The 12,758-nt window shown below is 42.7% G+C and overlaps 1 protein-coding gene across 1 annotated transcript in view; it reads right to left on the reverse strand.

Annotated features, from left to right (window-relative positions):
• Nucleotides 1-525: 525 nt before the first annotated feature.
• Nucleotides 526-12,758, reverse strand: part of INPP5F (inositol polyphosphate-5-phosphatase F) — a 38,063-nt gene continuing 25,830 nt past the window's right edge. Inside the window, exons 11-20 of the mRNA XM_064717167.1 lie at nt 12,012-12,089; nt 11,151-11,271; nt 8,755-8,883; nt 6,431-6,548; nt 5,737-5,935; nt 4,802-4,873; nt 4,637-4,710; nt 3,302-3,430; nt 2,484-2,571; nt 526-2,037 (exon numbers count right to left, since the gene is read on the reverse strand). Coding sequence (XP_064573237.1) covers nt 933-2,037; nt 2,484-2,571; nt 3,302-3,430; nt 4,637-4,710; nt 4,802-4,873; nt 5,737-5,935; nt 6,431-6,548; nt 8,755-8,883; nt 11,151-11,271; nt 12,012-12,089 — 2,113 coding nt within the window. The 3' untranslated portion in view covers nt 526-932. The remainder of the gene's footprint in view (nt 2,038-2,483; nt 2,572-3,301; nt 3,431-4,636; nt 4,711-4,801; nt 4,874-5,736; nt 5,936-6,430; nt 6,549-8,754; nt 8,884-11,150; nt 11,272-12,011; nt 12,090-12,758) is intronic.

Genomic DNA, 12,758 nt, shown 5'->3' on the forward strand with positions numbered 1-12,758 from the left:
GATGCTCTAATGCAACCCTGATCTTACAAAGCAGTGCACTGGCCTCCTGCTCCAGATGGTAGTTGGGATTTTGCATCATTTTTCACACTTAGAGAGAACCCTAGCACAGAGGGACACAGTGCCTGAGGGGCAGGTATCTGGCTCGTCCTGCTTTACAGAGACAAAAACAGAGCAAATGGGCAGAGTTTGGAATTTAAAAAAAAATAACTAACATGGGCAAGACAATTCAAAGACACTTGCTTCATTTCCCCTCACATCAAAACAAGTGAGGAAAAAACCAATCTACAGAAGAAATTTGCACTGCAGGATTGTGGGTATTTCAGATTGGGTTTCTAAGCTTCATCTATAATGAAAGTGTCCCAGGATGTCTGGAAAGAAAAGGATAGAAAGAAATCTTACTTTCTGGTTAACATACTTAAATTCAACAAAAACACATCGGTTCCCATTGTAGAGGCACAATTCAGAGAGCTGCATCTAGAACTTCATTGAAAACAAGTAAAAATACTAGTCCAAAAATAAATAAAATGTAATTTACCGGTACTTTATTTTGCTGGTGTAGTGCAAGGTAAGTAAGGTCAGAGAAGTGCAGTATCATCCTTTGAGTATAAATACTTTCTACATAATTCAGAAGAGCTACAAAATTAGTCTCAAAAAAATAACTGTGCAACACATCTAAGATAGACAGCATGCTTATTGAATCCCAGTGTCTAAGCTACCTGTTTAAATATGGTTTATACAGGTTCTGTCTCACCTGCCTGAGGGAATTCTGAAGCTTGGTCAGAACCAAATTCATTTGCATCTCTCACTGCTTGTAAACAAATTACCTATTATCAATCCCAGTATCCAGCAGCAGTTCATGCCACAATAGTCCTGATGTCATCGGGTTATTTTATTAGAAGCCACAGCTAGAAGAACACTTCCCAAATGAGCAACTAGATCTGAATTATTCGCGTCTGGCATTGCGTAAACATTTCTCTCAGTTCTTTTTGTTTGATTTCATTTAAAGTTTCCGGTTCTGCAGGGCTCTTTTGGACTTTTGCCACAGCAAAATTAATCCCTTGAGTCAATCCTGCCTGGGTGATGTTGGCAACCTGGACCATGGAGCTGCGGATTTTAGCGAAGGGAGACACGGCCCTGCTGCCGCTGCCGTCGGCGGGGGAAGGAGAGCCCTGGAGTCCTGGCTCCTGGTTCCCAGACACAGAGCCCGGGCTCCGCTGGGATTTGCTCCAGTCAGGCCCCCCCACGGCCAGGAGCTGAGGGTTTGGCTCAGAAGAGTGAACATCCAGCTTTGATGGCCTGGCAGGAACGTCTGCAGCAGCTTCAGCCTTGGGCTCTGCCTTCCTGGCGGCGCTGCTGCTGCTTTGGGCGGGTGCGTGGTGGGGCTCTGCAGGAGCAGCCTCGGGCTCCAGCACATGGCAGCCCTGGCTCTGGGCGTCCTGCACGAACCTCTGGCAGTACACATCCACGGGCTTGGCCAGCTCCAGCCCTGCGCCCTCAGAGGCGGGCGGGGCAGCGCCCTGGCCCTCGGCGGGCACGGCCACGCTGAGGCTGAGGTCGGTGCTGCTCAGCGACTGCGAGCGGCTGCCCAGGCGCGGCGCCGAGGCGATGATGCCGCAGCTGGGCAGCACGTAGTCCGTGGGGCCCATGCTCTCCAGGGAGCCCCCCAGCTGGCCCTCCTCGTCCGACTTGGAGTTGCTCAGGAAGTCATCCGAGTGGAAGGAGTCATTGTCCGAGCCTTCTGTGTCGGATTCGCTGGCGGCTTTCGCATCCACGCCGGGGTTCTCCAGGGTTTCCAGGCTGCTGTCCGACTTCCAAAGATTCACTTTCAAGTTTGGCTTTAAGAAATTGACTTTCACTTCAGGTTTGGCAAAGCTGCCCAGCTTCCGAAGGTTGCTGATGTTGACGTTGGATTTGGTTTGTTTCACCTTTTGATTGAGGGAGGAGAACTTGCTCAGTAAATAATTCTTGCCTTGGGCCAGGGACCCTCTGTTCTGAGACCGAATGCCAATGATGTCTTCATGAGGTTTGCTGCTCCTCCTAGAAGAGGAAAAAGATCTTTATTTTACAATCAAAGCACCAAGTGTACTCTGTCTCCAGCCTATTTCTGTAACACAAATGGACATTTCAGTTCCTAAGTTACCCTTTTCTTACATAAATAATAAATTTTATACATAATAATATTGTACCCATATAAGCTAATCAAGCTGAAACCAACAAAGGAGGGTTGATACAGAACAGTAGCCAAAGAAGGGGAACAGGCAGTTCCTGCAGGCACTTTAGTTTTTGATTAAAAAGGATTTGAATTCTCCATTTTTTTAACCCTAACTTTGTGTATAGCCAGTAGCCAGATTTAGCAAATACTCAGTTTGCAATAGCTGGAAAAAGAACAAGGTTTTTTGGCTGCACTTTCTACTCAGCTGGGAGAAGCAGCAGAGTTGAGAGCAAAGGTGGGTACAGAAGGATCACATCACTGAGGTACTCACCTCTCCAGCTTCTTCTCAATAATGGGCACATCCATTCCCATTGCTTGCTTTGTGATTCTCAGCATTTCTGCAATGCACTGAAGGGTGTCTGAAATCCAAGCAGAACCTGTCAGACCCTTAAACACACCCTTAAAAGCCCACATTCCACAATCTACAAAGAAATAGGTCTAATTTTAATGTAATTTTGTTTGGTTTTACTGCTTTTCTTTTCTTTCACCCTGCAGAGCAGTTGTGCCCTTCAAGTGGCAATTCTAATTTAAAGCTTACAAAACAAACCTAAAGAATAAACTCTCCTTCAGCCCTAAATGCTCAGCATTAAGCAAATCACTGCCACACTGCCTCATTTGGGGAAGGAAAGAAGCAATTTTATTTATTCTAAACCTTGCTGACAAAACTCAGTGCTCCAGGTATGAAGTGATATTTTTTCCCTTGTTAGTGTTTGTTTAATCTAGTTAAACAACAAGCAAGAACATTTCCAGACACTGATTTCACTAAAGAAATCAATTTCTTTCCCTCTTTAGGAGTTCATTTTAACTTCATTTTCTAAGTTTTTGAAGCAGTAAAGACCTGAACAGGGAAATTATTCTAGTTCTAGAGAGATGTTTTACTTTAAAGCTGTATCTGTTTTGTTTTTTTTTTCTATTAGAACAGTAACTGAGTGATTTTTTTAAACTGCTTTCCAACATCACAACAGGATTTTACTGGAGTGATTTCTGAAGAAGGATAAATTTTAAGAGCAATAGAACAAGTGTTTTTTAGAGAAACACCAACACACTGGATACACTTCTATGTCTAAAACCTCTACACAGGACACAAACCTTTTCCATCTTCTTCTGGGCTGCGAGCCACAGCCCTGAGGGTGTGAAAATATCCACTCATTTCTTTGTATTTGTAATGCAGCCTCATGCAAGAGAACTTGGGTTTGCCAAAGAGAGTAGGCTCAGGCCCTGAGAGAGAAACCAGGAGAAATCTTTAGAAATCTTTAACCAAACACTGAAAGAGATACTGCAGAGCCTGCACCTAAGGCTATGTAAGTGCTGACAGTGTTTTTCAGCCTAAAATGCTTCATGTTTTCATAAGAGCAGGACTGATACTTTAAAAGAAAGATTTTCACATTAACTAAACAATCAATAACTTACAAAAAGTAATTACACTCTCTGTATGTCTGTTACAACCCAGCCTGATTGTTTATTGCAGATCACTCTTTCAAATAGAAGGGGAAAAAAAAGAGCTTTACACTTTTTACATCCTGTGTGGTTTTTAGGGAATGCTCCTGCAAGGATTAAAGCAAAAGCAAGTATTTTTATCAGGGGGATGTAATTGAAATTTCAACATTCAGACCAGTACTTCAACTCTTCAGTGCCCTGCACAACCTACAGCATTAAATGAGGTGTGGATGCAGATGTTGGACTCTGCTCTGTGCCTCAGGACACAAATCTCCACAACACACACTGAGGGAGACCTTTCCCCTGAGTGCCCAGAAATGGCACAGACACAGTGAAAGTCAGTCAGGAGATGATGAAATCACTGTGGGTTGTGCAATGGAGGATTAAACTCCATCAGGAGGCCACACACTCCCTTCTCCCCAACTGGATCACCTTTCTCATGATTTAAAGAGATCACATCTTTAATGCTTCCAGCAGAAAGTGCTGGATTTAGCCAGCAGATGTTACATTCTATAGCAAATAAAATAGAAACAGCAATTTGAAACAGCATGTTTGTTACGAGCCCTTGAGAAAGAGAAGTTTTACAAAGCTGTAAGCAGATCTGAAGCACAATTCTGAGCCCCTGGCTGTGTTTGGATCAAAGGAAGAGAGCCCTGAATGCACAAACCTGTGACTCATTACAGAAGTTGGCAAAATTGTTACTGCCATTTGATAAATAATGAAATCTGTTTGGATGACTCTGTGGCTCTTTTAGGAGTCTGAAAGAGGGAAGATTTTAGAACCTTCCAGTGATCAAAGCTTCCATTTCCAGCAGCAGGAAGAGCCTGGCAGCTGTTCTCAGCCAGAGGGGCCATTTCTGGGGAGGGTGCCCAGGGCATGAGCCACACTTCAAGCAGTGCTGCTTCAATACATTTGTAGGATGCTTTGATAGGTGCTCAAGCCATTGTTAAGAGCATTCAAAAAAAGACAGAGTGACTGTTTTCTTACCTATTTCTATTTTTTCCAGAGCTTCAAGACTTAACCTTTGGTACTGATTCACTTTGTCGATTTCATCATCGTAGCTAGAAGAAAGAAACAGAATTTAGTGCTTTACTAATCTAAAGCAGAGCTACTAAAATAAACTACACATAGTAAGGGAAAGTGGTAACTTACTAGGCCACATAATAGGCAGAGTTTGAAAGTAAAAGCAGCACATCCACATCCTTATGAGTGGCATCGATGAGACTGAAGGGAAGGAAAATAAATACAGGGTAGCAGGTTTTATTTGCAGAGCTGTAACCTGTGCCCAGTGTGTTCTGGGGACACTCTTTAGGAGCTGAACACAAGTTACAAGAAGGTTCAATCATGGTGTGTTATCAAATCCATGTAAGCAACAGTCTCTCTCTAAACCTGAAGTTATCTAACAGCTCAAAAACATCAGCAGAAGGTCCAAAAATAAACAGAAAGCCCACAAGCTATTAAAAATGCTACCAGAGAAATGGAAAAATACCTCAGCCTCAGTGAGGGTGATGAGCCTGTGCCCTGAATTGAAGAGCTGTCATAACAACCTGCTCTGCTATTTTTAGATGCTGAAGTTTAACCTGCAGGAGATCTAACCACTATTTTTCTCTTGCAAGCTCCTGAACTATGACCTTGATAAGGAGTGAAGTTCAGAGTTTATGCTCATTAATTTCCATGAACAGAAATCCAGACTGTCCAACTGCTGACTCATTCCCCAAGGATGCAATCTGATCAATCCAGTTACACTTTCCCTGTAAAGCAACAAGGAACAGCTCCTCAAGCACTCCCTTTTACCCACCCTTAGTTCCACAAGTTCTCTTCATGCTACCTGCCACATTTTGGCAATATCAACCACATCCATCCATTTCCAGATGATCTCTCTAAGGTCATTCCAGCATGCACCATTTTATGGCACTTTGGGGAAAGCACATGTTTAGAGGATTTTTCCCTTTACAACTATTCAAACCCTTCAAGCACTCTTGTCCTTCTACAGAACTGTCCACACAGTTAAAACCTTTTAACATCAGAAGTAATTAACAGAGGTGTCAGAGTAGCAGCTGATCAACTTTAACTTAAATTCAACAAACCTTGGGTCACAGTCAATGAGTGCCCAACCTCCATGGAATTTTTCATCATCTGGCAAGAGCAGTTTCATGTAGCTCTGCAGCAGCTGGCTGATCAGCTCCTGGTGGCTCCTCAGGTTCTCCTTGTGCAGGGCTTCGTGCTCCTTCTCTTTTGTAAATATGGAGTACAGGTCCTCTGTCACAGGGATGCCCTGCATCAAATCTAAATAAGCCCCAGGAAATATCAAGCAAGACACAGTTAAATGTGATACATGGCAAGAGTTTGTAAATTCCTTCCAAATGCTGCATTTTAACAATGCTCTTGGTAGGCTTTCTGAAGAGAATATTTCCTTAACTGAAAACTCAGAAGGTGTAATTCTACTTTCAGTGGAAAACAAGAGTTCCTCACAATTTTAAGAGATACTTGCTACATAAATTTAACTTTGTCTTAAGAAGAGATGCTACAAGACATTTAATACTAAAATGAAGCTGGGGCAAAGCCTCCAATGAGTCACACTGCATGCAATCCCTCTGAATTGAGTGTTGCTTAAATTCCAAAATGAGATTGTTCCTTCCAGAGTCCACCACAGACATGTACCCACTCACAATGCTTTTAAGCAACAGGAGAAAAAACAAATCAGTCAGAAAGATGAAACCAAAATGATTTCATAATCTTTTCTAAATACCACACTCAGCTAGGTTGAAATTGTGCTCTTACCTATGACTGCTTGCCTGTAAGCATCCCTGAAACGATTCAGGTAATATCTGTTTGCAGAGTTCACTCCATCCTTCATCACCCCTGCCAGCTTCCTTTCACCAGTCCTTGTGAAGTCACCCTGTCACACACAACATGCAAATCTTTACATCAAACTCTGGAGCAGCTGAAATGATTTGGCACTCTGAAATTCAGAACTGAATAGATGGAAACTCAGGAATTATCTTTGAGTAACTATTTCATACAGAAGTTGAAAAATTGATTTTTTTCAAAGAGCATCTTCTGGCACTCTGGTTATGACAGACTTACAATTTCAGTAGGAAATTCCAACAGAAGACAAATCTGGACATACAAGCCAGCTAACACTGAAGCAGGACTTTCAATACATCAATCATTGTGATGCTTCAATACCTCCAAAAGAAAAAATCCCTTTTTTGGCCTTTACATTAAAGGCCTTTATTTTTTGGCCTTTAATGTAAAAGGAACACAACTGGAACAGTAGAGAAGACTGAAGCTTACTTAAAAATGGTTTTCATCTCACTGCTTTTGCTACCAAAACAAGACAAACATAACATACTGGGGGAAAGCAGCACATATCCTCACAACCTCAGAAACAAAAGAAAGTTTCTAGGCCACAGAAGGCTTAGAATTTGAATAAAAAGTTGTTTTTGTAGTTACAGTTCATTAGAGGATTCTATTTTCAGAGACATGCTGGCACAGAGCATTTCTAAAAGCAACATCAACTCTTATGAAGAATATTCCAAGTGTGTTTCACTTTCAAATTAAAAGAAGTACCACAATTAAAAATAATTAATTTAATCCATGAACCTCAACAGTGAGTGGAGAAATCTTCCAGCAGAAGGGCTGAAAATTTAGATCTATAAATTGAGGTCTGCACTTCAGATTTAAAGTTTAATATACTCAATGAAAACAAGCATGTTAAGCTTTTCCTTTAAATATTAGTGCAATCAACTAATCAAAGCTCAGCAGACATATTTAAAGACAGATTTAAGTGTTAAGAGTTTCCACTATAATGATTTTTCTTATGCCAAATGCAAATACTACTAAAATTTGTTCCACCAGTTACACACAGCAAATACCTCAAATTCCATGACTTCTCAAAGCAGCAGAAGTACAGAGCATGGAGTTTCCTGCTTGATCTTGGTACACAGAGTGCATTACAGCTAATTAAGAAGAGTCTTTAGAAAATATAGCTAATTAATATCACCCATTTACCTACATAGCCTGATCTCCAGAACTTTAGAGTGTTCTTTAAGTATTGTAAATGCTTAGAAGTACTATAACCATGATAAAATATAAATGGATGTAATAATTAATATCTCTCTCAAACTCTTATCCCTGCTGTGGTTTTTGCTGAAGAGAACAGAATGCAGGTGAAGTGCAGGGAGCACTCAGCTCTTCTCTGACTCACACCAAGCACAACACAAAACCTTCTTCCATTGCAGTCTCTTCTCTCCAGAACAAAACCACAAAGAGAACTTGGTGAACTTTTAAATATCTGTCTTTGGTTGGAGATGCAGGATATGGCTGGGGGTGTATATTTTATTGCCATCTGTCAGAGGTGGGGAGGTATCTCTGTTCATTGGGCAGTTTTCTTTATCTCTCCCACAGCAAATCCGCCCTCCAGGAGATCTCTTCTGTTCATGGGTCATTAATTATTAATTATCTGCTGTCCATGGCCACTGAGTGTCCCTGCAGGGCTGATCCAATCCCAGCATCCCATGGGGAGATGCCCCGTCCAGGGGAGGAGCCAAGCATTCCTCCCTGGATCCAATCTGAGCTTTGGGACACCCCAGCAGCCTCTGCCCCCTGCATTGCCAGAGGAGCAGCTTTCTGCTGCCCTGCATGGCCAGAGGGAGCCCAGGCCCATCTGCAGCAGCCCTGGAGCTGCAGAGGAAAACTCCCCCCTTGTGCAGGATCCCTGCTGCAGCAGAGCCACAGCTGGCACTGCAGGAGGGCTGAGCCCCCATGGATGGGGCTGGGACACCCCCTGACACACAGGGGGTCACATCTATTCTGACTCACTCAGTGGTTTTTTTGTACTCTTGCATTTGTATTTTTAATTTTCCTAGTAAAGAACTGTTATTCTGTTATTTCTATTCCTGTATCTTTGCCTGAGAGCCCCTTAATTTCAAAATCATAACAATTCAGAGGGAGGGAGTTTTAATTTTCCATTTCAGGGGAGGCTCCTGCCTTCTTTAGCTGGAAACCCTCTCAAGCCCAGACAACACCCCAGGGTTCTGCAGTGCACAGGAGCCCTGTAAGCCCAGGGAGGCACTGCTGGGGCACTGAGGTTCCCCCCTTACCTTCAGGGCCGCCGTGCCCGCGTACTGGCGGCTGATGGCATCGCCGTTGTTGGCCCACATGATCTGGTAGATCCTGTTGCACTTCACTGGCAGAGGCTGCTCTGGTGGCATCACACCCAGTTTTTTGAGCTGGAATTTGACACATGGGTTAATTCAGTGCCCAAGGTAAAAGTCACTCTCAGTGTCAGAGCTCGGTGAAGTAAATTGAAGCGTTTGCCAAGTGTTCAATTGTTAGATTTTGTATGATGGGGGGAGGAAGGCATTGTGCTGATTTGTCAGATTAAATTAATGAATTGGTGGTTTATTGCTTAACATCACATCACTGGAGGCAGCAGTAACATTAATTATGGATGTTAAGTCAATCATCAAAAAAATTAGCTGAAGGAAAACAAGTTACTGTAGATTCTCAAGATACAGGAAATTTTTCAATAGAGAATCATCAAAAACCAGGCCTCACAATTTAAAAATAAACAAGTTAATATGTCTTCTATTGCAAAGGCATTCATGACCTCAAGGGTCTGAAAACAAAAGTAACTTCTTATGTTGGTTTATTATGAGTGCCTGCACATTTTGGACAGTTAATGTTTGTCACTGATACCAGAGTAAGATCTCTCCCTCTTAGAACACCCAGTCCTTCAGTTTTCCCCAGATAAGCCTTGGGTACAACACCAACATCAGGCTTTGTACACACACTGAGTGGGCAGAGCAGCACATACAACTGCAATGCAGTCAATAAATGACAGGGATAACTTGGAATAAATCATAGGAAAACTTCCATTTACAGCTGCTCAAGCACTCTTTGCAAGTTAGATGAAAATTAACACAGAGCTGCTCATTAACTCTGAAAGCCCTTCAAGTTCCCAGATGAGAGAAAGCAGTGGTTGCAAGGAAGAGAAGTGTGGGGTACATGAGCCCTCAGTCCTTCACTCCATGGCACTGACCCTGCAGTGCTCAGGGCATTTCTCAGTCATTAATGATTCCCAAGCACTTCAGCTCCAGGATGAGAAAGATGCAGCACATCCCAAGCTCACACTCCAGCAATGATTTAGCCTCTTCACAACAATCTGTAAAACACTTATTTTTCAAAGAATCACATTGGAACTCGAGAGTTACCCTGAATAGAAATCCTGTTTTAAAATAATGACTGTGGGACTGCTGATCCCTCCCCTGCCCTCAGCACTCCTATGTCAGGAGCTCACAACAGCAGATCACAAAGAGGAACTGCCAGGTACAATGGCCAGATCCAGTCACTTTTCACCCTAATGAAGGACCCATCATCCCTTCTTCACTTTAACCATAATCAGGTTTGCTCATTTTGGGCTGTGACTGGGGCTTTGGTGTTCCAGTTACAGGACATTAAGTCTGCATTAGGTCTGTAGCAGTTCTGTGTCAGGGAACAGAGCCACCACTGAGCTTCTAGAAAACAAGGGAGGGCCAGAGCAAAGAGGAAAACTAAAGGAAAGTACTCTCAGGCTCCTTGGAAATCCCTCCTCTGCACAGGGAGAACTATTCCACAGCACAACAGTCACAGCCATCAGGGCTATTTACATCATGAATTAATTGTTCCTCTACACACAGAAGGGACAACTAATTTCCCTACTTGCTGCATCACAGTATTTCACTTCAAAGTTCCTAAAATAGCACCCAATTTGTTAGATTTTAGTCCTTCAACATCATTTCAGTGAGGCACTTGGGGGAGAAGGCGTCATGTTTCTAAACTCTGTATTCCTACATAACTTAAACTGGAATTACTAAATCTAAACAAGACAATCCTCTCCAAGTTGTGGACAGTCAGTCCTTTTTGAAAGAGGACAGAAGGAGGCATCACTGTTCTGTAATTATTGCAAGTTTTGCATTTGTATATATTATTCCTCTTGGCTTCATAGCTTGTAGCCATGGTATTCTCTGAAAAATCCTTTCCTTAGGATTTTTTCTCCTGATAAGCTGAGAGGCCTCAGGAACAAAATGTAAACAATGATTATCTGCTGCTGTGGAATGCAACAGGTGCATCTGGGATTGGTGTCATATTGGTTGTTTCTAATTAATGGCCAATCACAGTGAGCTGGCTTAGACTCTCTGAGAGTCACAAGCTTTTGTTATCATTCCATTCCTTTCTAGCCTTCTGATGAAATCCTTTCTTCTATTATTTTAGTATAGTTTTAATATAATATAAATATCATAAAATAATAAATCAGCTTTCTGAAACATGGAGCCAGATCCTCATCTCTTCCCATGTCGGGGCTGCCTGCAAACTTCCACAACGGCTCTTCAAGTATCTTGCACAGATTTTTTCGCAGAGGTCAGTTTGGCATTTTCCAAACCCACAGATTTCTCTGTGAGCAGCAATGAAGGTGGGAGGCCCTCAGCCCCTGGCAGGGCCCCTCAGGTGTACGTGCCTGCTGCTCCATGACCACTCTGGCAATGGCAGCCTGCACCACGTTGGTGCGATCCAGGCAGTCCATGCAGTTCACCCGGAAAATCCCCTCCTGCTTGCAGATCACCCCAGCCTGGTCAACCCTGCCAACAGGGAGAGAACAAAGGCACACTGAGACACTGAAAATCCAGTGTAATTCAGCAGCTCCTACAAACAGTAGAACATTTTACACCTGGAGCATTGTTTCTGGCTGCACTCACACCCCAGCCACACCCCACACTGAATTAACTCTTGTTCCCACTTATCCTCCTCCTTAATCTAGCATGGATATCAGACATAAATCCTACTGAGGCCACAAACTTTAGGTGCAATCAGATGCTGAATTCAACTCATGCATACATAATACAAACTTTCAAAAGCAAAGGGATTTAATTTCAAGAACAGAGAAGCCAATGATAATGACAGCAACACAGAACAATACAGAGCAACTGATTGAGGCTGCAGCCACACTTGTTACCCAAATGTATGAACTTTAATCAGTCCAAACTAATCTCTGCTTGCTGTCAACAGTCAGGCTGCCATCCTAGGGCTTCTGGGTCAAATACACAGTGTTTCACACTAAATGTGAGTGACCCTAAAAGTGTGAAATGCATACATGCAATAAACCTCAGGCAGGAAACAGCACCTGAGAATTTCTGCTGTCACATGGGTAGAACACCAACACCTCAGAAGACAGAAACTCTGACAAACAAGCTGGACACCAAAAGAGAAATATATAAACCATATTGGTTTGGACAAAATTTAGGCCTCTGAATATCTACTCTTTGTTGGTGTTTTCCTCTACAGATGTCCCCTACTAGTCTAAAAACAGTTAAGTACCTACCAGCACCACTTCATGTCAAGAATAATATCGTGAATGGCATCAGTCAGTGTTTGAACATTTTCAAATTTCATTCCTCGGCTGAAACACAAAATTTCACAGAAGTTAGTTTGAACTAGAGCAGTGACTTTACTGAACAATTTTATCTTATTTGTACTGTTAACAAATATGGTGTTTTGGCTAAACGAGAGAGACAAGCATTCCCTCCTGCAATGAGCTTTAATCAGGAGCCAAGATTCAGAGCTATTTTGCAGTACAGTTCAATGTCCAAATCCAAGGCAAGAGGTTAAAAGATCATTAAATTCTCAGGACTTTGCATTTTTTAATGCTGCTTCCATTAGGAAGAGCAAGTGTGCAGCTATTCAGGCATGTGCAACATTCTGTTCTCATTTTAGTCTCAAGAAAAGTAACTACAGTAGATTTGGAACTGGGATGGTGAGTCCTGCTTTGCCAGTGATTGTACAGAAAAAAACACCTAGAGACACATCCCTCCTCCTCCCCCTACCCCATCTGGTTATTTTTCAGGATTGTTCTTAATTCTCTCCTGCTCACAGTGCAGGAACAGTCCTGGTCACTGCAGCTGTTTGTAGGAAAAAATGAGGGAAAATGAAAATTCCTCTAAACGAAAGATTGATTATCAAATCAATCCAGGGTGCCAACAGTCCCACAGAACTCTCAAAGGCCAACACTGCTGAGAGGGGTTTCCCCTGCCACCACCCCCTCTGACAGCAGCTACTAATGCCACACTCA

The sequence above is a fragment of the Zonotrichia leucophrys genome, chromosome 6, assembly GCF_028769735.1.
Source record: "Zonotrichia leucophrys gambelii isolate GWCS_2022_RI chromosome 6, RI_Zleu_2.0, whole genome shotgun sequence".
NCBI lineage: Eukaryota > Metazoa > Chordata > Aves > Passeriformes > Passerellidae > Zonotrichia > Zonotrichia leucophrys.